Source organism: Scyliorhinus canicula, chromosome 22 (genome assembly GCF_902713615.1).
Source record: "Scyliorhinus canicula chromosome 22, sScyCan1.1, whole genome shotgun sequence".
In the NCBI taxonomy this organism is placed as follows: domain Eukaryota; kingdom Metazoa; phylum Chordata; class Chondrichthyes; order Carcharhiniformes; family Scyliorhinidae; genus Scyliorhinus; species Scyliorhinus canicula.
Window position 1 is genome coordinate 20952329 of NC_052167.1, and position 24554 is coordinate 20976882.

The following is a 24554-nucleotide window of genomic DNA, read 5'->3' on the forward strand; positions in this document are numbered from 1 at the left end:
TTGCCCTTAGTGTTGGGTGGGGTTACTGGGTTATGGAGATGGGGTGGCGGTGTTGACCTTGGGTAGGGTGCTCTTTCCAAGAGCCGGTGCAGACTCGATGGGCCGAATGGCCTCCTTCTGCACTGTAAATTCTATGATAAGATCATCTTTAGTTTGATATTTCTCAAATAATTCTTACCTTAAGGTCTCTGTGAATAATTGGAGGTTTGCACTGATGTAGCCTAGCCACTGCTTCACAAGTATCACCAAATATTTGCAGCACCTCAGTTTCATTAAATCCAGAATGCAATCGTTGGTTCATCAAGTTGACCACCTGACCACCTGAGAGAACAGAAAAATCTGATGCATTAAAGTGCACTTTCGATTTATCAATTCAAATTCAACACTACTAGTTCACTAAATGACCACTCAAAATACTGGTCTCTACAGTACAAAGTCTTAACATTTCAGTTTCTATTAATATCTCTTGCCTTTACTCAAGATTTTTAAGGGTGAGCAGGAAGACAAAGGAAACTGTCAACTACAGTTAATGTTAAACAGAATAGCAAGAATTTTTCCAGCACCATAACCAAAAGTAGGTCAGGGAGATGGTGAAAATATGAAAGCCACAGTACCAATAGGGATGAAAAGGAGGACAAAGCAGAGTTAATATACTTTTTTTCAGAACATATTTTATTGAGATATTTATAATTTTAACAATTTCACACATCAAAATTCAAAGAACAGCCCCCCTCCCCCCCCCCCCAGCTAACAGCTTAATTCTTCTCGAAGAAGTCGATGGACGGCTGCCACCTCCGAGCAAACCCCTGCAATGAACCCCTCAGGGCAAATTAACGTTTCTCTCTGAGAAATCCCGCTATGTCGCTAACCCATACTGCCAACTTCGGGCGCTCCGTGTCCCTTCATCCTAGTAAGATCAGTCTCCGAGCCACCAGGGAGACAAAGGCCTGGATGTCGGCCTCTTTCATCCCCTGGGCACCCGGGCCTTCCGGCACACCAAAGATCGCCATCTCTGGACTCGGAAGCACCCTCACTTTTAAGGCCTCTGACAACAGAGTTAATACACTTAAGTATTCATTAGCGATTACTGTTACCATTATCCTACATTGACATACATATTCGCCAGTTTCAACAACCAATGTAGACAAGCCTACATGTGAACAAATGCCTGGGAACAAACGTTTTCTATGCCAGAGCATAAGGCAGGCTAGATGTGCTGACAACAGAATAGAATAGAACAGTACAGCACAGAACAGGCCCTTCGGCCCTCAATGTTGTGCCGAGCAATGATCACCCTACTCAAACCCACGTATCCACCCTATACCCATAACCCAACAACACCCCCCCCCCCAACCTTACTTTTTTTTTATTAGGACACTACGGGCAATTTAGCATGGCCAATCCACCTAACCCGCACATCTTTGGACTGTGGGAGGAAACCGGAGCACCCGGAGGAAACCCACGCACACAGGGGTTAGTCATGAAGGAGCCACTGAATTTGAGATATATTTCTAAATTAAAAGCAAATAATGATTCAAGAGAGATAAATTATAGCCAAGTAAATGGCCCATTGGTCTTTTTTCAGTATCTGTTAGACTACTCGTGGAATTGATCATCAGGAGGAAATCTGCTTCGGACTAACAAAGCTATAAAATAGTCAATACAGCCAGGGAAAGGAACATCTTGCACGATAAACCACTTCAGCTACTTCTTTGGGACAATGACATCCCAATGGTAGAAAATCACGTGATGTGGCTTAAGTTTCCCAAAACCCTTTAATAGACATACTCATCAAAAGGCGGCTACCAACACTAAAAGTGGTTGAAACTCATGATCCAAAAGGATGTGGGTTCAGAATTAGCTGCAGAAAATATAATGATACTTTGTTAATGGCTTTGAAAGGGGAGTTGGTCAGAGTGCTCAACAAATCAGGCCTGGGGAACAAATGGTTTCCGATGACTTAGATTCAGAAACGTGAAGGAAAGACAAATGTAGAGGTGATATTAAATTTGGGAGACAGTATAGTCACACAAATCTGGCAGAAACCGGTATGAAATGAAGTTAGATGAAATATGTTCCCGGTAAATGAGTGACAGATTAAATTTAATACAGAAGGGGCAGCACGGTGGTGCAGTGGCTCGCACTGCTGCCTCACAGCACCGAGGTCCCAGGTACGATCCCGGCTCTGGGTCACTGTCCGTGTGGAGTTTGCACATTCTCCCTGTGTTTGCGTGGGTTTCGCCCCCACAATCCAAAGATTCGCCCCAAACAGTCCAAAGATGTGCGGGTTAGGTGGATTGGCCATGCTAAATTGCCCGTAATGTCCTTAAAAGTAAGGTTAAGTTGGGTTACGGCTATAGGGTGGATACGTGGGTTTGAGTAGGGTGATCATTGCTCGGCACAACATCGAGGGCCGAAGGGCCTGTTCTGTACTGTTCTATGTTCTATGTGCAGGTTAGGTGGATTGGCCACGCTAAATTGCCCCTTAATGAATTGGGCACTCTAAATTTAAAACAAAATGGAAAAGAAAATGAATACAGACAACTGCAAGATATTACATACTGGAATTAAACATGAACGGTGAAGGAATAGCTAAAAAGGTGCAATGGCATGTGATCTAGGACTGGATTTGATACTTAATGCCAAATTAGTGGAGCAGCAGCAAACCATCACTAGATTATTTGATACAAAATGGACACGGTCAAGGTAAAACTACACAGCAGCCTGATGATAATCATCATCCTACAGCACTGTCTTCAGATTTAGTCAAACAACTAGGAGGCATATGAAACAGGCAGTCACAACACCGATCCCTTCTGGTACAGCGATCATTTGCTGCCCAAGAATAGAATGAACAGAGATTACATTATATCAAACTACACAAATGTTAAATGGCATTAATAAGTAAAAGCCAATGTATTACATCCAGGATAGCAGGCCGTGGCTTATTCCAGGGGGTGAAGCCAACAATTTTGCTACAGATACAAAATAATCCGAAAATGTGGCATCAGCTCTAGCTCCAAATCGAAAAGTGTTCAAATTCTCTTGCATGAACACATAATTAAATCTTTGAATGACGAAAGATTCAGTTAACTCAAAACTTGGTAGTCAATCCAGAGATTTCCACCTGAACAGCAGAATAATATAACAAGTACTTAACACTTCATTCCTTACAAAATAGCATACTTAACCTTGAGCAAGGCCAGGGGACAGAGAGTGCAGGGCAGGTTAAATGTCAACATGACAGATTGCAAAATATGGGATCACTGGATGATGATTACACCCTTAACCATGATCATTGGCCAACGAATGGAGGCTCAGCACAAAACAAATCAGATAATTTTATTTTTAATTTTTAAAAAGGCTTGGACAAACTCCTCTCAATTTAAAAATAAATTATAGGCAGAGTGAAAGATGGCCTTTTGTGTAATGAACCAGATGATGTACCTGGTTAAGTATCCAATGACTTGGTGATATTTGCATAATTCTTCACGGCATTTTTCTATCTTCCAGATAATTACAAATTTAGCCTATAAATTGCATGATGGGTTCAACTAGATATTTTAGATTGACCATAATATTTGTTACTTATAGTTTTTCATGCACAATTTCACTTATTTCATTAGAACCGAGGCATCTTTTAGTCAGAACAGAAGCACTTGTGGGTTGGTCTGAATATTACTGCGCCATACGTTGCGTACGATCGACAGCAGCAGGAGCATTCACCTTATTCAGTTTTCTATTCCATTCTTTTTGAAAAATTATGCATAACAAACTTCCCGATTTGATGGTGGACTTCAATGTCGTGCAATCTTAAGAGATTTTCTGCTTTCCCTGAAGTTAAGGGAACTATCAAGGCTCCTCTTATGGAACTAAACCAAATAATGGGCAAGAGTTAGAAGTACCAATATTTAGAAGTAGTCGGCAGAGGGAGATATGCTTCTACTTAATGCAGAATCATACACTGACGCCAACAGATTCTGAACACACCAAGACTGGAGCATTCTCGGAATTGTAATGAGATGTGCACATAAGGAAAAAATCAAGACAAGACCTTAGGATCCCGCAAGTCTGCTCCATCGTTCAATACCATCATGGTTGATTTATTTTTTTGCTCAACTCCACTTTCGCCGCTCACTAAGGATTTCTTGAGAGATCAAAAATTTGTTTATCTCGGCCTTAAATTTGTCGCCTTAAATATGCTCCATGGTCTCATCTTCAACCAAAGCTCAGAACAAAAATTAATACAAGCTTTTTGGACAGGGTGGAGCCTCTAAGTAACAGCATTTATTAAAGGCATACAAAGACAATGAAATGAAATGAAATGAAAAATGAAAATCGCTTATTGTCACGAGTAGGCTTCAAATGAAGTTACTGTGAAAAGCCCCAATTATGGGCAAGTTACTGTGAAATGTAATTTTTAAATCTTTATGCTATAAATACTCAGTATGCACATTAATAATTTCAACTATGGAAAAATGGCTTCGGAAAATTAAAAAATGAGATTTGAAACTTTCATATTAGTAGGTCTTGTTCCTTACGTTAATTGAATTTTCAAATATGAAATTTTCAACATGTTATACAATGCACAACATGATCGATTGGAAATGCCACTGTGTTGTTTGTATATTTAGTAGATAGATGCATCTGGGCAGCGGTTCAAGGAAGCAGCTCACCTTCTCACGGACAATTAGGGATGGGCAAAAAATGCTGGCCTAGCCAGTGACGCACACATCCCTTGAAAGAATAAAAAAATTAGAGCAATTATGTAGATAAATAATCATAACAAACCTCTGCAGTATTCCATTAGAATAAGGACCTCCCATACATCACTGGCATTTATTGAGGTAACACTTGAGTCCAGGTAGTTGACAATATTTTTATGCCCAGACAGGTCCTTCTGTTTACAAAGAAAAGCGAGCTACTTTAGCAACTTCTGTGAAAGTAAATATTGATACATTGAAAACTTTTTATTTATTTAATTCAGAACATGAAATAAAACAAAGTTCCAAAACACAGATTCTGTTAGCATTAAAAAGTAAGATATCTGGTCAAATAACCCGTTTTTAAACGGGTTCCATCATTCAGTTACATCCAAATTGGGGATCTGCACTGATCATTCCATATTTTCAGTGGCTTATTTTAGTTTGCAACATTTTTATTTCAGCTCCTGCAGTTTAAAATCCTTCCGTAATGTGACATGTCTGATTTTTCCCTGCCCGATTGAGAATTCAATATCAAACCATTTCAAAATTCACACAAAAATCCAGAGACTGTTGTTCAGGTTTTCCCCTGGCTTTTAATAGAAAATAATTGTGCAACCAAATTATGGTAACATATCAATCTTTACTTAACTTTCATCATAATGTGTAAAGTGAAGTTGCAAGGAACAATAAATTGACATCTAAACCTCTTGTACCAAGTATAAAGCTCCCAGCCATCTAATGTGCAGAATACTTCTAAAGGTTAATGCGAGCTTTGCCACATTTTGCACCCTTTACCAAAGCTAAACGGGTAGCAGGAATCAGGGTCTCTATTCCCTCAAAATGTTATTATGCTCAGTTAAATGAAATATCAAACTGATTGATGGATCTTTGGTAAGGACATCATACTACATGGAGTATAAGCGGGGGAATAAATGAAGTTGAGATAGGGATTGTCCATGATCTAATTAAGTGCAGGAGTGGAATGTTTGATTTTTAAAAAAATCTTCCTATAATCTGATTGCAAATGCTGCATTTTAAAAGTTTCTGATCAACGCCTGCTAAGCGTCAAAACACAAAGCCCATTGTGCAGCAGCATTTGCTATTTCAAAGATTTCCATATTGTTTTAACCGGAAGCTTTTCAGAACTGAATCCCATCATGAAATGTCAGTTTCTCTCCTGTGCATAACAACACCATCACACAGACCATAGGATGAACAAAAAAAAACATGAATAGTCACAGACTTGGAACATTAACTTAGCAGATCTGGCATCATCTGTGGAGAACAAATATTTCCAGCATATTCTATTTGCATTATAGCAAGAAAGTCATCCCTAGAAACATGTCCAATTTAGAACTGCCCTGTTAAACTGTGGAAGAATCAAAATATTTGTGCCAAAAGGTGAATTCAACGCCCCATGTGAAGGCTATTTTAACAATCTGCATGTCAATTATTTGAACTTCTACAACTATTGCGTCTTATTCTACTGGACTCAATCACTCAATAATAACATCTCATACACATCAGGGGGAGATAAGAGTGAAACATACTACAAACAGCCAAAACATTGCTTGGAGATTATAACAACCAAAAACTCTGCACACAAGGAAAGTATAATGGAGATGCAAGAAGAAGCTCATCATCGACATGAAGAACTCTTCTCATGATGCTTGCTATTCTCTATTTTTATTCCACTTGGCCAATTAAGTTGAATAGTTTTGGCAATGGTGCAAGCTCTTGGATTGTGTCCAAAGCTGTGCAATCTGTGCACAGCCATGTCATATTGGTGTCAACTGCAGGCTTGCAAAGATGGGTATTCCCAGATATTCCAGTTGGCGAAAGCGTGTTCCCTACACTGAAGAGCTGAAACACCCACAGATGAAAAATTAATTAAGATATGAGAATGCAATAAGAGCATGAGACTCCAGAGAATTAAAGGCCCAGTCTACTCAATGTCTCCTTAAAGGACAGCCCTCTTTTCATCCCAGGAATCAATCTAGAGAACTTTGATTTTGCCCCCTCGGGACTCTTCTTCATTGGATGAAGGCCTACATTATACACAGTACTTCAGGTGTAATTGCCCCAGTGTCCTACATAATTGTAGCAAGACTTCCTTATTCATACTCCAAACACATGTTCCAGTTGCCTAATTGATTGCTCGCTGTACCTACCATTGCTGAAACTTTGCAATTAATGTAAAAAGATTACCCACATTATTTTCATCTGTTAACTTCCTGACAAATCATGTAACCCTTTTGCAGTCTTTAGATCCTCATTATAGTTCACATTCCCACCTAACCTTTCAGTCAGCAGTCTTGGATAAATTACACTGTTCTCTCATCCTAGTCATTGAAATAGATTGCAAATAGTTGAGGTGCGAAATCTTTGCATCACTCCATTAGTTACAGCTCGCTATCTCAAAAATGATCCATTTATGTTCTGTCCATAAACTGATCCTCAATCCAAGCTCAGACAGGACTTATTGAGCAATCCGCCACTGCGGTGGGAGAAGGCCCGCTATGAATTTCTAGGTCATCCTTTGCCAAATTCTAAAACTCTGCCAAATCTGTGGTTTACAAATAAAGATCACAGACCTGAAACACAAACTCTCTTTCCCTCTACAGTGTCCGACCTACTGAGGATTTCCCCCATTTTCTGCTCATCTCAAGTTTCCTACTCTCTTTGGCAACTTTGTAGGCATCTTCTTTTAAACCAATACTATCCTTCTCTAGTTTATCCCCGTCGGATCTGCATATTTTCACCTATGCCATTTTCTCACAAAATAACAGAAACCTCCATCTCCCATTTTTTCCTTCCGGTCTCCCTTCCTATGGCCCATCTCTTACCTTAGAACTTGTGCATCGCTTGAGTCTTCTCGTGGCGTTACTTTTTCAAGTTTCAGTCTTGTGTTTTCTTCAACCACCCTTTTTTATTTACTACAGGTATTCAGTTGACTTTCTATAAGCGCATAGTGCAAATTGCTTCAAAACAACCACATCCTCATTTCGAAGCAAGACCTCATGTACACCCGTGCCAATTTCCCACAAAAGCTCAACACATATGCTTCACAGCTCAACATATACAAGACATCTGGCTCACTTTGACAGTTTGTAGCAAAGTAACCTAATGCATTAGTGGTTTATCAAAATAACAAAAGTTCAGGTCATAGTTGTTACAGTTGTGATGAATATAGAAGACAGCAACTGTCGGCACAATGGCAATGCTCAACAAGGTTATTTTTAAAAAGTGACTGGGTTATAGGATCATAGAATTTACAGTGCAGGAGGCCATTCAGCCCATCGAGTCTGCACTGGCCCTTATACTGTAGTGCTGTGTATGGATATGCAAGTTTCAACTCTCCTTCATTTTCACACTGTTAGATTTGGTAACCATGCTAAAAATGAAATGCTCCAATACAGATAATTCTTTTTAAAAAGAGATTGGAGATGATTCAGTCCAAGTTTTATATTTTCCCATTTATTAGGTTATCCGCAAATGAGTTCTTCAACGCACGAGTGCCCATTCACCTTGATTTTGTCATAGCATATTTTTAAAAATTACTTGATGAAACAATGAAATTCAACCATGCAGTGTTACAACAATAAAACACAAGCACTGAAAAACACTTCCACAGCACTTTTAACATACAGAAACGTCCCAAAGTGCTTCACAAAGGGGAGTGGGACCGATAGGAAGAGAAGGAAACGTGAATTCCAAGTAGAAGTTAAAACAATTAGGAAGGCTACGTAAAGATTTGAGGCGGCATCAGAAGGTGGAGAGCATAAAATCAAATTAGACGAGAATTAGAAAAAGTAATTTCACTGCACCACACATTTGAAAGAGTGGAGCAGAAGTGCTGTAGTACAGATCAAGCCGGGTGCAGGGCTGAAGGAATTTGCAGTTCTGCCTACGGTAAGCTAATTAATAGAGTTTCTCTACAACCTAACTAATCAATGTTAACACCTTTCCTTTCATTGAGGCCACCCTGGTCAACAAGGTGATTGCTATGGGGTCCACACAAAGGTCTGCAGTGTGGCTGTCATTTCGAAGTTCTCAGGTGAGCAGCTTTCCTGCCTAAAAAAAATGTAATATTCTCCCAGACAGCTCATTGGAATCCGGACAGTGCAGAAATGGTCATTCAGCCCCTCGGTCTGCATTAACCCTCCAAAAGAGCACTCTACCTAGGACCGCTCCCAAGCCCTATCCCCGCACACTGATCTTGGCCAATCCATCTAACCTGTACATCTTTGGACTGAGGGTGGAAATCAGGAACCCCGGAGGAAACCCATGCAGACACCGGGAGAACGCACAATCCCCACACAGTTGCCCAAGGCCGAAATCAAACACAGGTCCCTGGTGCTGAGAGGCAGCAGTGCTAACCACTGTGCCACCATTTCTCAAGCGGCTCTTGATCAGGTTATGCCCATCCAGCTTTGTGTGCTCATTTTTCCCACCTGTACAAATTCCTGCACCATACTGCACTGACTACCTGTCCCACAAAAGAGCTGTTGAGTTGAACTTTTGTTCTCTTGCCTCTCCAGATGCTTCAATACACTCAGCCAAACAACTTCCACCACCAACTTTCCTCAAATGGTAGCATCTTCTTATTTCCACTCTAACCTGTCAATGTACTCAGATCTGAATGGTCATATGTGGCCTGTCCCACGGTTCCCATCTTTGGCCTCTTTCTATCCGTTGCCTATACAACTTGCCATATTTAAATATCCCCACCCAGTGAAATCTGACTTTTAGAAAACTTAATAACCCTAGTTTAAGTCTCTTTCCAATAAATTTTCAGAGACAAACAAACTTTCAATCAACTGAAGTATTGCAAAATGTTTCATCTACAATGTACAGAAGGAAGGAACATTTTCTCTACTCAAAGACGTGTTGCAGCTTCTAGGTCAGACAACCAATAGCAACTATAACCATTTCTCATTTTCAGCAAGAATATCAACAAATTTTACTTTGCAGTTATGCCAAATGGCATTTCCAGAACTTAATTAAATAGTAATTTTAATGAAAAAAAAAGTGTATTTCTGCAATCTCACCTAGCACATGTTTTTAATTTTCTTAATTTGCTATTTCTGTCTCTGGCTTTAGTTCCTCTTAGTTCAGTTTCTGACTTGTTTCCGCAAACGAATCTGTTCCTTTTTCCAGGCAGTCAACAAGAACAGCGGAGGAACAGCTCATGGTGAATAGTGGGTTGGGAAATATTTATTTTACTGCACAGATGAAAGAGTAGATGTTATTTTCATGTGTATTATATTGAAAGGTATTTAGTAAATCACATTCTTCTTTATTCTGCTTTTGGTCTCTCCCTACCCATCTGTCACAATTAAACATTCCCTTCTTCTGCACCTTGAGGCATCAAGTGCAGGCGTCGCTTTTAAAATTATTTTTTGCAGTAGACTAACCAAGATCATGTAAATCTGTTCACTCACTATTAACTTTCCAGCTACCAAAGGCACCCAGTGAACTTCTTTCAATGCCAAAATTAGGAAAACCTCCAATAAAAAGTTTCAATGTTTCCACTGGGACTGACCTCCAGCAAATTGCAAAGAAAACAAACAGAAGCAGGTTGCTGCTTTAATCTGAAATTAGCTATATGGTGACCGTAATTTTTCTTACCATAATTGCTATTTCCTGCTTGCAGACTTGGAGGTCTTGTTCACTGTTTACATACATTCGTTTCAGAGCACATCTTACACCACTGAGAGTCTTGGCTAAAAATACTATTGCAAATCCACCTAAACAAATGAAAAAGAACATGGTTAGAAACATAGTACAGGTAATTAAATTGTGTTTTTATTTTGCAGACACACTGTACTTTTGAATTTCACTACATTCCCGCTAAATTGGCAGGTCATTAATATATACAGTAAGAAGTCTAACAACACCAGGTTAAAGTCCAACATGTTTCTTTCAAACACTAGCTTTCGGAGCACTGCTCCTTCCTCAGGTGAATGCCTCACCTGAGGAAGGAGCAGTACTCCGAAAGCTAGTGTTTGAAACAAACCTGTTGGACTTTAACCTGGTGTTTTAAGACTTCTTACTGTGCTCACCCCAGTCCAACGCCGGCATCTCCACATCATTAATATATATGAAAGACCCTTTTTACTATTTTCCCACCATGTTGTCATGTCATTAATAAATACAAAAGACCCTTTTTAAATATTCATATTGCATCTTTTAACTTGCGTGCCAGAACTATACCTAATTAACGATCTATAGTAACCATGGCAATTATGTATCAAGACTTAGGCAACAAAATTAATAATCGATCCAGCATAATAAATCTCACTTATAATTCCATCGTGAACATTTCAGGAAAGGACATTCCACAAATATTTATCATGGAACTGGAGTAGAAGGAAACCTTCACCTCACTGGACGCACATGCATGTAAATGGAGAGGCTCTGCCGAGTGGTGATATTATCAATTTCTCAATAGAAGTTAGACAGCCACTATTCTATTTGGACACGCCTTATAAACTTGTCCTATTCGATATTTTGTCTTCATTAAAAAACTTTGTTACATAATTCACTTGCCATCAGTTCACATGTCCTTCTGGTTCCAATATGCTAGATCTGCCTTGCTCATTTAAATCTAAGGCCCAAATAACTTTACAGTAACTTGTATTTAAATAGCGAGTTAAACTGTGGAGTTTCCAAATGGAAGTTGTTCGAGACTCTCCAAATTTCACACCACTTCCCCCGAGGCAAGACCAGAGACCCGAGCTGAATTCCAAATTTATAACATACCTCCACATTGAGCAGATACATGCCAACAGCTCCTGCAATCCTTTGAAATAAATTAATCCATCTTCCATTCACAGAGCTATTAAAAAGTGCAGTTCACACTTTAAATTTGCCTTTCAAATACTAATCCCAAACAGACATTTTGTTGTTCCATGTTGCTGCCAGTTAAATGGAATCCCGCACACAAGTTCAAATATATGCAGGGTCAACATGTTGTATCAAGGTTCTGATATTTAAAATTTACTACAAATGGTACTTCACCCTATGAACACGGATAGTTAATTCATACAAGGAATGTCTTGAATGCATTTACAACAAAAGAGGAGCCTTATGCCAAACAAAGAAACGGATTATGTTGAGTACGGAACTAGTAATTCAAGACAGTCAAATGCAGTAATGTTCATCACGATCATTTGATAAACAAACCTCCATAACTGATCCTTTATTTTCTTTGACAAACTGTGGCAACAAAGCCAACAAATAAATGTATGAAAAAGGATCATCAATCAAAGGATCCCTATTGGTGAGCTATAACTATCTCTTGAACATGGTGGCGCAGTAATTAGCACTGCTGCCTCACAGCACCAAGGACCCGGGTTCGCTTCCGGCCTTGGGTCACTATCTGTGTGGAGTTTGCACTGTCTCCCCGTGCCTGCGTAGGTTTCCACCAGTTTACTCCCAAAGTCCAAAAAGGTGCAGGTTAGGTGGATTGACCATACCAAATTGCCCCTTAGTGTCCAGGGATGTACAGGTTAGGTTACAGGGATAGGGCGGGTGTACCCGGGTAGGGTGTTCAGACAGTTAGGGCAGACTCGATGGGCCAAATGGCCTCCTCCTGCACTGCAGGGATTCCATGAACACTTCGCACAAGAAGCTTCACAACAGTTTTCATTCTACATCAAAGGTAACTATTGACCATGAACCTGTACCTCACGTGGCAAAGAACATAGTGGAAACCTGATGCAGAAACTTTAAAGATAAAAGAGATTGCTCGTTTTTATTTTAAATTTGAGTATCCAGGAAAATGGAGCAATGACAGGTACAAGGAACTAAGGTACAGATAAACCATAGTCTAAGTGAATCATGGAACACACAAGACTGAATAACTTGTTTGCATTCCACACAAAACCAAAATATTCCAGCAGATTGACAATAAATTCAAAAGCACGAGCCTCTTCATCAGAACTCAAATTAGAAGAAAATAGGGCAGCACGGTGGCACAGTGGGTTAGCCCTGCTGCGTCACAGCACCAAGGTCCCAGGTTCGATCCCGGCTCTGCGTCACTGTTCGTGTGGAGTTTGCACATTTTCCCAGCGTTTGCGTGAGTTTCGCCTCCACAATCCAAAGATATGCAGGACAGGTGGACTGAACCGTGTCGCGTCTTTTCGTCCGACGTCATTTCGTCCAACGACACTTCGTCCACGTCTTTTGGTCCAACGTCTTTTTGTCCGCCCGTCTTTTGGTCCAACGTCACTTCGTCCAATTAACCAATTACAAATCAACTCCGTATAAAAGCATTTAATTGATAGAAAGCAGGCACAATACAGCAAGTGAATTTAATTGCTAAAATGCAAGTAATTGATGAAATGCAAGTAAAATGCAAGCTGAAAAATGCAGTTAAAAAGTTAAAAAATCTAAAAATGCATTTAAAAAGATCTAAAAGTTTACTAAGGATGAATTCCCGAAATTACAAATCAACTCCGTATAAAAGCATTTAATTGATAGAAAGCAGGCACAATACAGCAAGTGAATTTAATTGCTAAAATGCAAGTAATTGATGAAATGCAAGTAAAATGCAAGCTGAAAAATGCAGTTAAAAAGTTAAAAAATCTAAAAATGCATTTAAAAAGATCTAAAAGTTTACTAAGGATGAATTCCCGAAATTACTTAAAATTGATGTAAATTGTGAGCAACATTCCTCAAGAAATCAATTTTCGCTGTAGGAACATATTCAACGACCAATCTTTTGAGGCGTTCAGTTATTTTCTTGTATCGCGTACATGACGTCGACTGATCTCCCCGAAGAATTTGAGCCTTTTTGCCTATTATTAGCCCTTCCCTGAACTTTGCCATTTCTGGATGGGCGAATTCGGGATTAGGAAAGAGACCGATAATATCTATCCTTTAACGAGGCTCGTTAAAGGGGAGAGAACGATAATAACTATCCTTTAACGAGGCTCGTTAAAGGAAAGAGGCTGGTAATAAAGATCCTTTATTGTATATTATGTGCATTTGAGAAGATTTCTATTTGCAAAAGTTAAAGTGGAGTGGAGTGCTACTAAGCAAGTTTGGTCATGCTAAATTACTATGCTACTAAAAAAGTCTTTGACAAAAAAAATCATCCGACAAAAACACGTAAAAAGTCACAAAAATTCTTTGACCAAGAAAGTCATCCGACAAAAACACGTAAAAAGTCACAAAAATTCTTTGACGAAAAAAATCACCGGACAAAATGACGTTGGACCAAAAGACGAGCGGACAAAAAGACGTTGGACCAAAAGACGTGGACGAAGTGTCGTTGGACGAAATGACGTCGGACGAAAAGACATAGCACCGGATTGAACATGCTAAATTGCCCCTTAATTGGAAAAAAATGAATTGGGTACACTAAATTTTAAACAAAAAAAAAATAGAAGGAAATAGTTTTTCTAACCAGATATCTACCTTTCACCAGAGTACCATTTTCCACTATTCAAAAAAAGGTTGAACGATTGCGGCCGCACGGTAGCATAGTGGTTAGCACAATTGCTTCACAGCGCCAGGGTCCAGGTTCGATTCCCTGCTTGGGTCACTGTCTGTGCGGAGTCTGCACGTTCTCCCCGTGTGTGCGTGGGTTTCCTCCGGGTGCTCCGGTTTCCTCCCACAGTCCAAAGATGTGCAGGTTAGGTGGAGTGGCCGTGCTAAATTGCCCTTAGTGTTGAAAATTTCCCTTAGCGTTGGGTGGGATTGCTGGGTTACAGGGATAGGGTGGAGGTGTGCGTTTGGATAGGGTGCTCTTTCCAAGAGCCAATGCAGACTCGATGGGCCGAATGGCCTCCTTCTGCACTGCAAATTCTATGAAATCAGAATGTGATTTGCATGCTTGCCATTTGACAGTAGAACCCGGACCAGACTGACTTTGGACGCAGTCATCCTCTGCGTTTTGTAATGCAAAATTTGTTCCAGCAACAATTTAATTTTTGGCTGCACATCATAGAATAAAAGACAAATAATTAATGTAGATATAGAAATAGTAGCAAAAACCAGATTACCCTAAACTACCACACCCCACCCTTGGCAAGAAACGTCCACTCCAGACAAGTTTGGCTCCATTGCTGATTTGTTTCTGCATCTCCAGTCTTAAGAGGCACAATTGATTTACAGAAACCTAATGCTTCAATAAAACACTGCGGAGGACTGCCAAGTAAACTCATTACCAATTTTTTAAAAAAAGGTTTTAGTAATCCAGAAGTAATAATTCAAAAGCAAAGAAAAGCCCCAGCAATGCAGCAATTTAAAATTCCACCTCTTCTACTGTTAAGGTTTCTCAAATAGTAAAATACTACCAACAATTTGCATTTCCATCGCATCTGTATAGTGCAGAAAGCCATATGGATCTGCACCTAGCCATTGAAAGAGCACTGCACCTCGGCCCCATCTCTGCAGCTCCACCTAACCTACACTTGATTTTTATTTCATTTAAGGGCTAGGCCAGTATTTATTACCCATCCTCAGTTGCCCTTCAGAAGGTGGTGAACTGCCTTCTTGAGCCACTGCAGGCCATGTGGTGCAGGTACACCCCAAGTGCCGTTTTGTCTTGTCGGGTGGGGGGTCCAGCATTTTGACCCAGCGACGTGAAGGAACGGCGATATATTTCCAAGTCAGGACGGTGAGTGGTTTGGAGGGAACCTCCAGGTGGTGGTTGTCCCAGGTATCTGCTGCTCCTGGCGGTTGTAGGTTTGTACAGGGCTGTTTAAGGAGACTTGGTGAGTTCCTGTAGTGCATCTTGTAGATGGTGTGCACAGCTGCCATTGTGCATTGGTGGTGAAGGGATAGCAATTAATTGGGCTGCTTCGTCCTGGTTGATGTCGAGCCCCTTGTCTATTGTTGGAGCTGTACTTATCCAGGCACGTGGAAAGTATGCCATTACACTCTTGGCTTGTGCCTTGCAGATGGTGGACAGGCTTTGGAGTCAGGGGAGTTACTCGCCACAGGATTCCTAGCCTTTGACATACTCTGGTAGCCCACTGTATTTATACAGCTAGTCCAGTTCAGTTTCTGGTCAATGTCAACCCCCAGAATGTTGACGATGGGGGATTCAGCAATGGTAATGCCATTCAATGTCATGGGACGATGGCTAGATCCTGGGTTGTTGGAGATGGTTATTGCCTGGCACGTGTGGTTTATGAGCACTTGACGGAAGGAAAGTCATTGATGAAGCAGGCACTTTGGACCCAAGATACTACCCGGAGGAACTCCTGCAGTGATGTGCTGGAGCCAAGATGATTGACCTCCAAACCACCATCCTTTGCATCAGCTAGGACACCAACCTGTGGAGAGTTCACCCCATCCCCCATTTCTATTTACTCCAGTTTTGCTAGGACTCCTTCATGCCACACTCATGTCAAATGCTGCCTTGATGTAGAGGGTAATCACTCACCTCACCTCTGGAATGCAGCTCTTTTATCAATGTGACCCTGCCGGAACCCAAACTGAGCATCCGTGAGTAGTTATTGCTGAATAAATGCTGCTTGATAGCACTGTTGCTGACCCCTTTCATCTCTTTACTGATGATCGAGAATAGAGAAATGGGGCATTAATTAGCCAGGTTGATTTGTCCTGTTTCTCGAGTGCAGACATACCTATGCAATTTTCTACAATGTCGGGGAGATGTCAGTATTGCACCTTGTTAGGGGTGCAGCAAATCCTGCAGCGCAAGTCTTCAGATTATCTATCGTCTCATGGATGCCCAGTTTTGATCTTGTGCTGCACTATTGATAACCCCTTACATCACTTTACTGATGATTGAGAATAGTGAGAAGGGGCAGTAATTGGCCAGGTTGATTTGTCCTATTTCTTGTGTACAGGGCATACCTAGCAATTTTCCACATTGCCTGGAGAGGATTGTATTGCATCTTGGTTAGGGGTGCGGCAAGTCCTGCAGCACAAGTCTTTAGTACTATCCATCGCCTCATGGATGCCCAGTTTTAATTTGCTAGATCGGTTCGATGTTTATCCCATTTAGCACGGTGGCACTGCCACACAATACAATGGAGGGTATCCTCTCTGGTGTGAAGATGGGACTTCATCTCCACAAGGACTATGCAGTGGTCACTGTTACCGATACAGTCATGGACAGATAAATATAAGGCATGTTGGTGGGAATGAAGTCAAGTATATTTGTCCCTCACCACCTGCCACTGTCCCAGTCAAGCAGCTTTGGTGCCATGTGACTTAATGGCATCCAGAGTCAATGTTGAGGACTCCCAGAGCAATTCCTCCTGACTGTGTACCACTATGCCTCTACTGGGTCGGTCCTGTCAGTGGGTCAGGAGAGGAATGGTGATGATGGTGTCTGCGGCATTACATGTAAGGTACAAATCGGAGTATGACTGGGATAGGCGATTGCTTGACTAGGTCAATGCCAAGTGGTCCATCTGGTTTCATTCCTCTTTTATTGCCTTTGTAGTGGTTGAATACAAGAGTGGCTTGCTAGGCCATTTCAGAGTCAAGAGTCAACCACATTTCTGAGGGTCTGGAGTCACATGTAGGCCAGATCAGGCAAGGACAGCAGGTTTCCTTCCAAGAATGGCATTTTTACACATCGACATCGATGGTTTTGTCATGATTCGACTTTCCAGATGTTTTACTGAGTCTAAATCCTACCATCTGCCATGGTGGGATTCAAACCCAGGTCACTAGAGCGTTCCAGTGGGTCGCTGGATTGCCAGTCCAGCAACTATTCCACTGCACTGGGTGACTTGGAGCCCATGCAGGCCAGGTGCATAAACAAAAAAAATGGTGTAGCATTGGATACAGGCAGAATTCTTAGATGCTCATTGGTTCCGGATGGAAGGGAAGCTGGACAGAAGCACATTAACATATTGAAATCTGGAGGTGACAAAGGAATAGATTCCAATTTCCACAGACAGGCTGAGGTACAGTCAGATGCAAACAACGTCAAAGATGGGATCAAATTGAGGTATGCAAGATGATAAAAGGTATGGATAAATAGACGTGGATCAGATGCTTCCTCTTGTGGGGCATTCTAGATCGAGAGGGCATAGTATTAGGATAAGAGATAGCAAATTTTAAACGGTGAATCTGTGGAATTTGCTACCCCAGAGTGTAGAGGATGCCGGGACAATGAGTAAATTTAAGGAGGAGTTAGACAGATATTGATAATGGGTTGAAGGGTTATGGAGAACGGGCAGGACAATGGAGCTAAGGCCAGCATGATGTGCTCAGCCATGTTCAAATGGCGGAGTAGACTCAATGGGCTTAATGGCCTAATTCTGCTCCTATATTTTATTAACTTATGCAAGTAGGCATGCAAGGTGAGGAATTGGGCTCAGCTTGGGTTGAATAGGAAACAGAGATAGGGAATAATCTGGCTGAGCCTGAGTGATAGCAACTGGGAAGGATGATGAAATCAGTGGCAAGTGTATGAGGTTTATGTCGAGTGCCAATGATCTTTTCAAACAGAGAAAACTATCTAATTAAAATTTGGATGCTGGGTAAGCAGAGGAAGTAGAGAGGGTCAAATGAGGTAGTGTAGAGCTGGATGGAACAGCATACATGTGGAATCTAATGCCTTAATTTATGGGGGCTGCATGTAAATGAGGAAGTACAGGCGGGTGAGGGGGGGGGGCAAATATTTTTACCCAAAACCCTCTGCACTCCTCCATCCTAACCTCTTATGAATGCTCATTCCACCAGCGGGGAAGCTGTGCTTTCAGCTGTCCAAGTCTAAGCTTCGGAATTTACTCCCTAAATCCATACTTTCTCCCTCATTCAAGACATTCCTTAAAACTTACTTGTGACCAAACTTCTAGTCATCTACCCTCGTATCTCATGTGACAGGTGCCAAATTTGTTTGGCAATGTTCCTGTGAAGTGCCACGTGATGTTTTACTATATTATGTTGCAGCTTGGTGCCTTGGAAGGAAGGAGCTGCGCTCCGAAAGCTCGTGTTTGAATCAAACCTGTTGGACTTTAACCTGGTGTTGTAAGACTTCTTACTGTACTCATACAAGAGGTCAGAGAGTTTGTGGCATGGCCAAAGAGAACCATTTCTGCCATCACAATATATAGTGAATTTTGACATGCAAAAACAAGCAAGTTGTGAACGCAAACATTTTAAAATATCAAGCATCATCCCCCCCCCCGCCCCCTCCCCAAACCAGGAGGCAGTTTTTCCATTTAAATACAGTGAGGCAAGGCCTCACATTTCCCTTATAGGCTTAACCTTGGCTGGCTGGGTTCCTCAAGTCTCAGGAAACCTGGCATCTCCAGGGAGAGGAGACTCACTGCTTGTGGGCCAGGAGGAATAGGAGTATTTCCCTCTGGCCCCAAAACCCTACCAGTGTCCTCAGGATCAGACCCCCCCCCCCCCCCCCCCCCCCCCCCGCGCTCCTCAGGTGCCGAATAAACATTTAGATTTAAACGTTTCTGACATGCTCCAGAAACTACAGGAGAATAGTGATTTTTCTAGCACTCCGTAAACTTTAAAAGTAGATCTTGGCTTTAAAAACAGTTCCCTTCAAATTGTCCTTTCAGACTCTGAGTTTCCAGGAGGGGTGTGTTTTCGCAAATGCATACTGTCCAATTGGTCAATCATTAAGTATGACTCAACAGTGTGCTGCTGAGAAGTTACTTTTACCACATACCCAATGTTGCTTCAATGACAGCCACACATATACTTCCCTGTAGGAAATCAGGAACAAGAACGCCATAAAAAAAAATCAACGCTCATAAATAAACTGTGGCAAGAATGAGATCAACCAATTCAGCAGGGATCAGCAAACAAAACGTGAATCTTTTGATATGTAATAATTAGTGCTGCATTTTACCCACCAGTACACCAGGAGCACTGGACAGGGATCATGACAGGCAAGTTCAAACGTTCCATTGCTTTTTATATACACAAGTGTTTTCAACGACGACTTAGCACAAAAAAAATCATACATGCCAACTAAAATTAAAATTACATTCCTATATTTTATGGTGCAGAATCACATCTAACATACCGAGTCAAAAGTTAATTTGGCATTGAAAGCAATCTCAGCCTTATGTCCTATTTCTCTACAGAATAAGCTTTCTTTATTTTTCAATACTAGTCACAACCAATCCTTTAATTAATCTGTTCTCATTTCCCTCCATTGTTGCAGCAGTGATTGATGCGAATGTCAGCCTTGCACCTCAAAGTCCCACATGCAGTCTGAGAAACTGGGCCATGTTTCAGATTGGCAGCAACATGCAACATACTACACGGTTCACCCACTTACCAAATCAAAGTTTTGGCATAGAGTACAATTCCGCTTTTAAATTAGATTGACGCACTTGCATGTTTTCATGTTGCTAAAATAATTCAGTATTTGAAAAACCATGATCAGTTTAAAGGAGTCAGCCTGGCTTGTGAAAGATCTAGCTAACCTCGGGGTTCTATGATAACTTCCCATTTAAGAGAGAGCTTATTTAAAAGAGGGGCTGGTTTAGCACAGGGCTAAATCGCTGGCTTTGAAAGCAGACCAAGGCAGGCTAGCAGCACGGTTTAATTCTCGCACCAGCCTCCCCGAACAGGCGCCAGAATGTGGCGACTAGGGGCTTTTCACAGTAACCTCATCTGAAGCCCACTTGTGACAATGTGATTTTTATTTTCATTTCAGCTAAGATATGATCGGACATTAATTGGGTGTTAGGGAGGTGAAAGTTGAAATAAATGCTCCTCCGATAAGCAATGGGGTTTCAGCTTTTCAATCTGCATGGAGTGACTTGGATTTTGGACTAGAGTTTGAAAATAGTGCAAATGGAATCATCTCCCACTATTCAATTGTACTCAATTTCTATAAGCCTCTTACAAATTAAAACTGAGCCTTTTGAGTATCCAACATGTTACAGCATAGCCCCGGGCTAACGATCTACCTTTACTGCTGATTTAGTCGGGACACAAAAGAAACAGGACAGATAGGAGCCACATAATTGGAAATTCAGATGTTGCCAAGTTGCATTTCTGATTAGCAAATGAAAACTGAGTAGCATTGGGCATCTGATCCCAAAACCTGTTTGGTGACACAATAGCTGGACGGAAATCAAGGTGAGAAAGTACTTTTATAATTGTTGAAAGATTTTTACTTCCTTGGTTACTGATGAGTACTGGATCTTTCTATGTTCTATGTTTTTAATTAAATATATTCTGTTTGTGTCTTTAATGTAAAAGGATTCCAGATAATTCACAGGAGCATTAATAATGTGCCACATGACGTCCGGTGGCAGCCTGAGTAAGGGGTGGCAGACACGGTGGCTCCTGTCTGAGGACTTGATATTTGAAATGAAAAAAGAAAATTGTTTATTGTCACGAGTAGACTTCATCGAAGTTACTGTGAAAAGCCCCTAGTCGCCACATTCCGGCGCCTGTTCGGGGAGGCTGGTACAGGATTCGAACCGTGCTGCTGGCCTGCTTGGTCTGCTTTAAAAGCCAGCGATTTAGCAGAGTGAGCTAAGCCAGCCCCCTTTTTGCCCATTTAACAGGTGCTGTGCAGGTGAAAAAGGGGACATAGTGGAAACATTAGGATTCCTTCTCTGGTGTAGGATGTCTAAAAGTTATCAAGTGAGGAGTGTTTGGAGTAAAGGGCTCTCTTCGGATTCAGAGGACACGTGCGGGGCAGGAGAGGAAAACATGGCGTAGGGACCTGTGCGTCGTTGCCTGCTCAGTGGACAACTGAGAAGTTGGGAGTTCTTGACAACAGAATTTTGAAAGCAAAGGCTGGTGGTTACGGACGATCTGCCGAAAGTGACTGAACCAATTCAGACAGCTCTACAAGGGTGGCACTATGGTTGGAGGCGCAGAAGTTGTCGATGCAGAAAGTGGAGGGGACGGTCTTAGATCATGAGGTCCAAATCACCTCCTTGGAGTGGAGGCGATGATGGCTTAATAAGAGCGAGCAGGCCTCACCTTTCACATTCTGGCAGTTGATGGAGAGGGAGTGGGCTTCACTGGAGGAGATAGAGAAAATGAGAGGAAGAGTTGAGGTGTATTTGAAGGGGGGAGCAGTTTGTGGAGCGAGGCCCTATGTAGGATAAACTCTACCTACTCATTTGCAAGAGCACACATGACTAAAACAGGCATGAGTGGGTTATTTTCAGAGATGGAGGACATATGGGAGCATCCTATAGAAAGCATCCTATCTGGCTGCATCACAGCCTGGTATGGCAACTGCTCGGCCCCAAGACCACAAGAAACTTCAGAGAGTCCATCGCATGAACCTGCTTCCCATCCATTGACTCTGTCTATACCTCCCGCTGCCTGGGGAAAGCGGGCAGCATGATCAATGACCCCTCCCACCCAGCTTACTCACTCTTCCAACTTCTTCCATCGGGCGGGAGTTACAAAAATCTGAGAACACGCATGAGCAGACTCAAAAACAGCTTCTTCCCCACTGTTACCAGACTCCTAAACGACCCTCTTATGGACTGATCTCATTAACTCTACACCCCTGTATGCTTCACGTATTTATATAGTTACATTGTGTACCTTGTGCTGCCCTATTATGTATTTTCTTTTATTTTCATGTACTAAATGATCTGTTGAGCTGTTCATGGGGGCCCACGAACTACTCGCAAATGTTTTGGTCCTGCCTAAATTAAGGACGTTCTGAGAGTCTTTCTTTGAGACTATGTCAAAGATTTTGAGAGTAAAGGTGGAGACATGCCCGTGGGTGGCAATATTTGGGATAGCAGATGAATCAGAGATGCAAGAGGGGAAAAGGCAGGTGCATTGGCCTTTGCCTTCTTGAAAGCCCTGAGGAGGAGTCTGCTAGAGAAGCGGACACCAGAGGCACTTGAGCGATGACTTGGGTGGGGAATCTGAGTTCTTACATCTAGAGAAAATTAATAGGCCATTAGGGGGTCGGGGGGGGGGGGGGGGGGGGGGGGGGAAAGAGAGAGAGATACGGGTTTCTTATTATGAAAATTGTATAAAGTCGAATGAGTGTTGTGTATTTGTAAGACGGAAAACAACAGATATCCAAAACCCATTTACTCAGCCTCCTTCATAGAACATAATAGGTCTCAGATATTGAAAAAAATAATAAAACGCCCAAATTAAAATGGACAACAATCACCCAGACAGACTCACCAGGATACTACTGAGAATAAGGAATTACTGACGTTGAAAAGTTTTTGCTATTCCTGAGGTTTGGGTCTGTTAACGGAGGGTGTTGACATTATGGGTTCTTAACGTAGATAACATATTGTTTCACCTAGTTGACATGATTCACACACGGTGGCACAGTGGTTAGCATTGCTGCCTACGGCGCCGAGGACCCGGGTTCGAATCCCGGCCCTGAGTCACTGTCCGTGTGGAGTTTGTACATTCTTCCCATGACTGCGTGGGTTTCACCCCCACAACCCAAAGATGTGCAGGATAGGTGGAATGGCCACTCTAAATTGCCCCTTAATTGGAAAAAATAATTGGGTAATCTAAATTTATTTTTATTTTTTTTAAATGATTCACACATTTGAAAGGTTATAAAAATTCCAAAAGTGCATGTTTGGAAAAAAAATCTCCGGGTGGTTCCCCTTATTACAAACTGTTCTTGACGTAGAATCCATAAATTCTTTCAAATCAGATTGTCAAAAGACAGAAGGTTGTGGGAGCAAGCAGATGGAATTAGTCTACATGGCTCAAATGGTAGAATATGCCACTGCAAATCTAATGTATCATATAGGCTGCAATCATTTATACAGACTGCTAGATTTAGCTTTAAAGAAACAATCTTCCTTTACATGACCTTAAGAGTCTAAATCAACAAACAGAACAACCATTGGCCTAGTCTTTTATGCTGAACAGACAAGAGGTCTAACAAATGTAACAGTTTCAGTAGGTAAGAAGTGTTCTTTGCCTAGACTGCTTTCCTACATCCAGGATAAATCCTCAATGATCACTACTGGACACATGCCCTTTCCTCAAGCTGAATCCATCAGTGTCAAGGACAGTCGTAACAATGTCAGGAAACAGACGGGCATTTTAAAGAGAAGGAACAAGTTTTAAAATAAGGTTCCTTTATTACAGGAAACCTGCTCAACTAACCAGGCTTTCTCGTGCTGACGACAGTTGTCGAATGTATCAATGTTGGTACCATGGTTTTCCACATAAGGAAGAAAGCAAAAATCACATCCACCGTACCATTATGAAAAGAATTCCTAAGAATTTGCTGGTAGTACTCCCACCTCTAAATCAAAAGATTGGGGGTTCAAGTACCCTCCTAGAGTACAAAAATTGAGGTTGACATTTAGTGCAGTACTGAGGGAGTACTTGGCAATTTCCTGTGGTTGCGAAAGGTGTGATATAAATGCAAATGTTTCTTTATATAAGAGTCAAAATGTGAATTATTACAAAATAAACATGTGGAGATGCATATACATGCATTAATTGGTCCATGAGAAAGTAGATAGAAAGAGCCAATTAAGACAAAGCAGCAAAAAAAAATGAATTAAGAAAAATTACACTTTCTTCCTCTGGAATCCCTATTAATTACGGTTTATTAGGTTAATAATCCTAACCATCAATACACTTCACTTGCCTGGCACTAAAGCAACACTGTCTAGCGTTTCTTTGTCCGTGCTCGTCTAGAGTTGCTTTGTCCGTGCTCGTCTAGAGTTGCTTTGTCACTTTAAAAAAATGTTTTTAATCAATTGAAGCTTCTGTATCTAAGGAGTTTTGCCTTGAGGCCACTTTAAGATTGTGGTCCAAATACACTCATCATTTGCTGTGGACAGAAAGGCAAAAGGAATGTAAATGGGGGTGATTAAGGCCAAGAAGAGTGCTGATAGCAGTGCCACGTAAAGGAGGAGATTAGAATGTGTAACAAAGGGGAGCAGTGTGTCA

The 24554-nt window shown here is 41.4% G+C and overlaps 1 protein-coding gene across 9 annotated transcripts in view; it reads right to left on the bottom strand.

Moving 5' to 3' along the window:
• Positions 1-24554, bottom strand: part of LOC119956063 (AP2-associated protein kinase 1-like) — a 101228-nt gene that overhangs the window by 49183 nt on the left and 27491 nt on the right. For 7 of the 9 annotated variants that reach the window (XM_038782886.1, XM_038782885.1, XM_038782883.1 and 4 more), the window contains exons 2-4: positions 10338-10456; positions 4792-4900; positions 179-321 (exon numbers count right to left, since the gene is read on the bottom strand). In XM_038782886.1, coding sequence (XP_038638814.1) covers positions 179-321; positions 4792-4900; positions 10338-10456 — 371 coding nt within the window. Of the gene's footprint in view, positions 1-178; positions 322-4791; positions 4937-9757; positions 9932-10337; positions 10459-24554 lie in introns of those variants that run through there. The other 2 variants (XM_038782887.1, XM_038782888.1) reach the window with 2 other exon arrangements.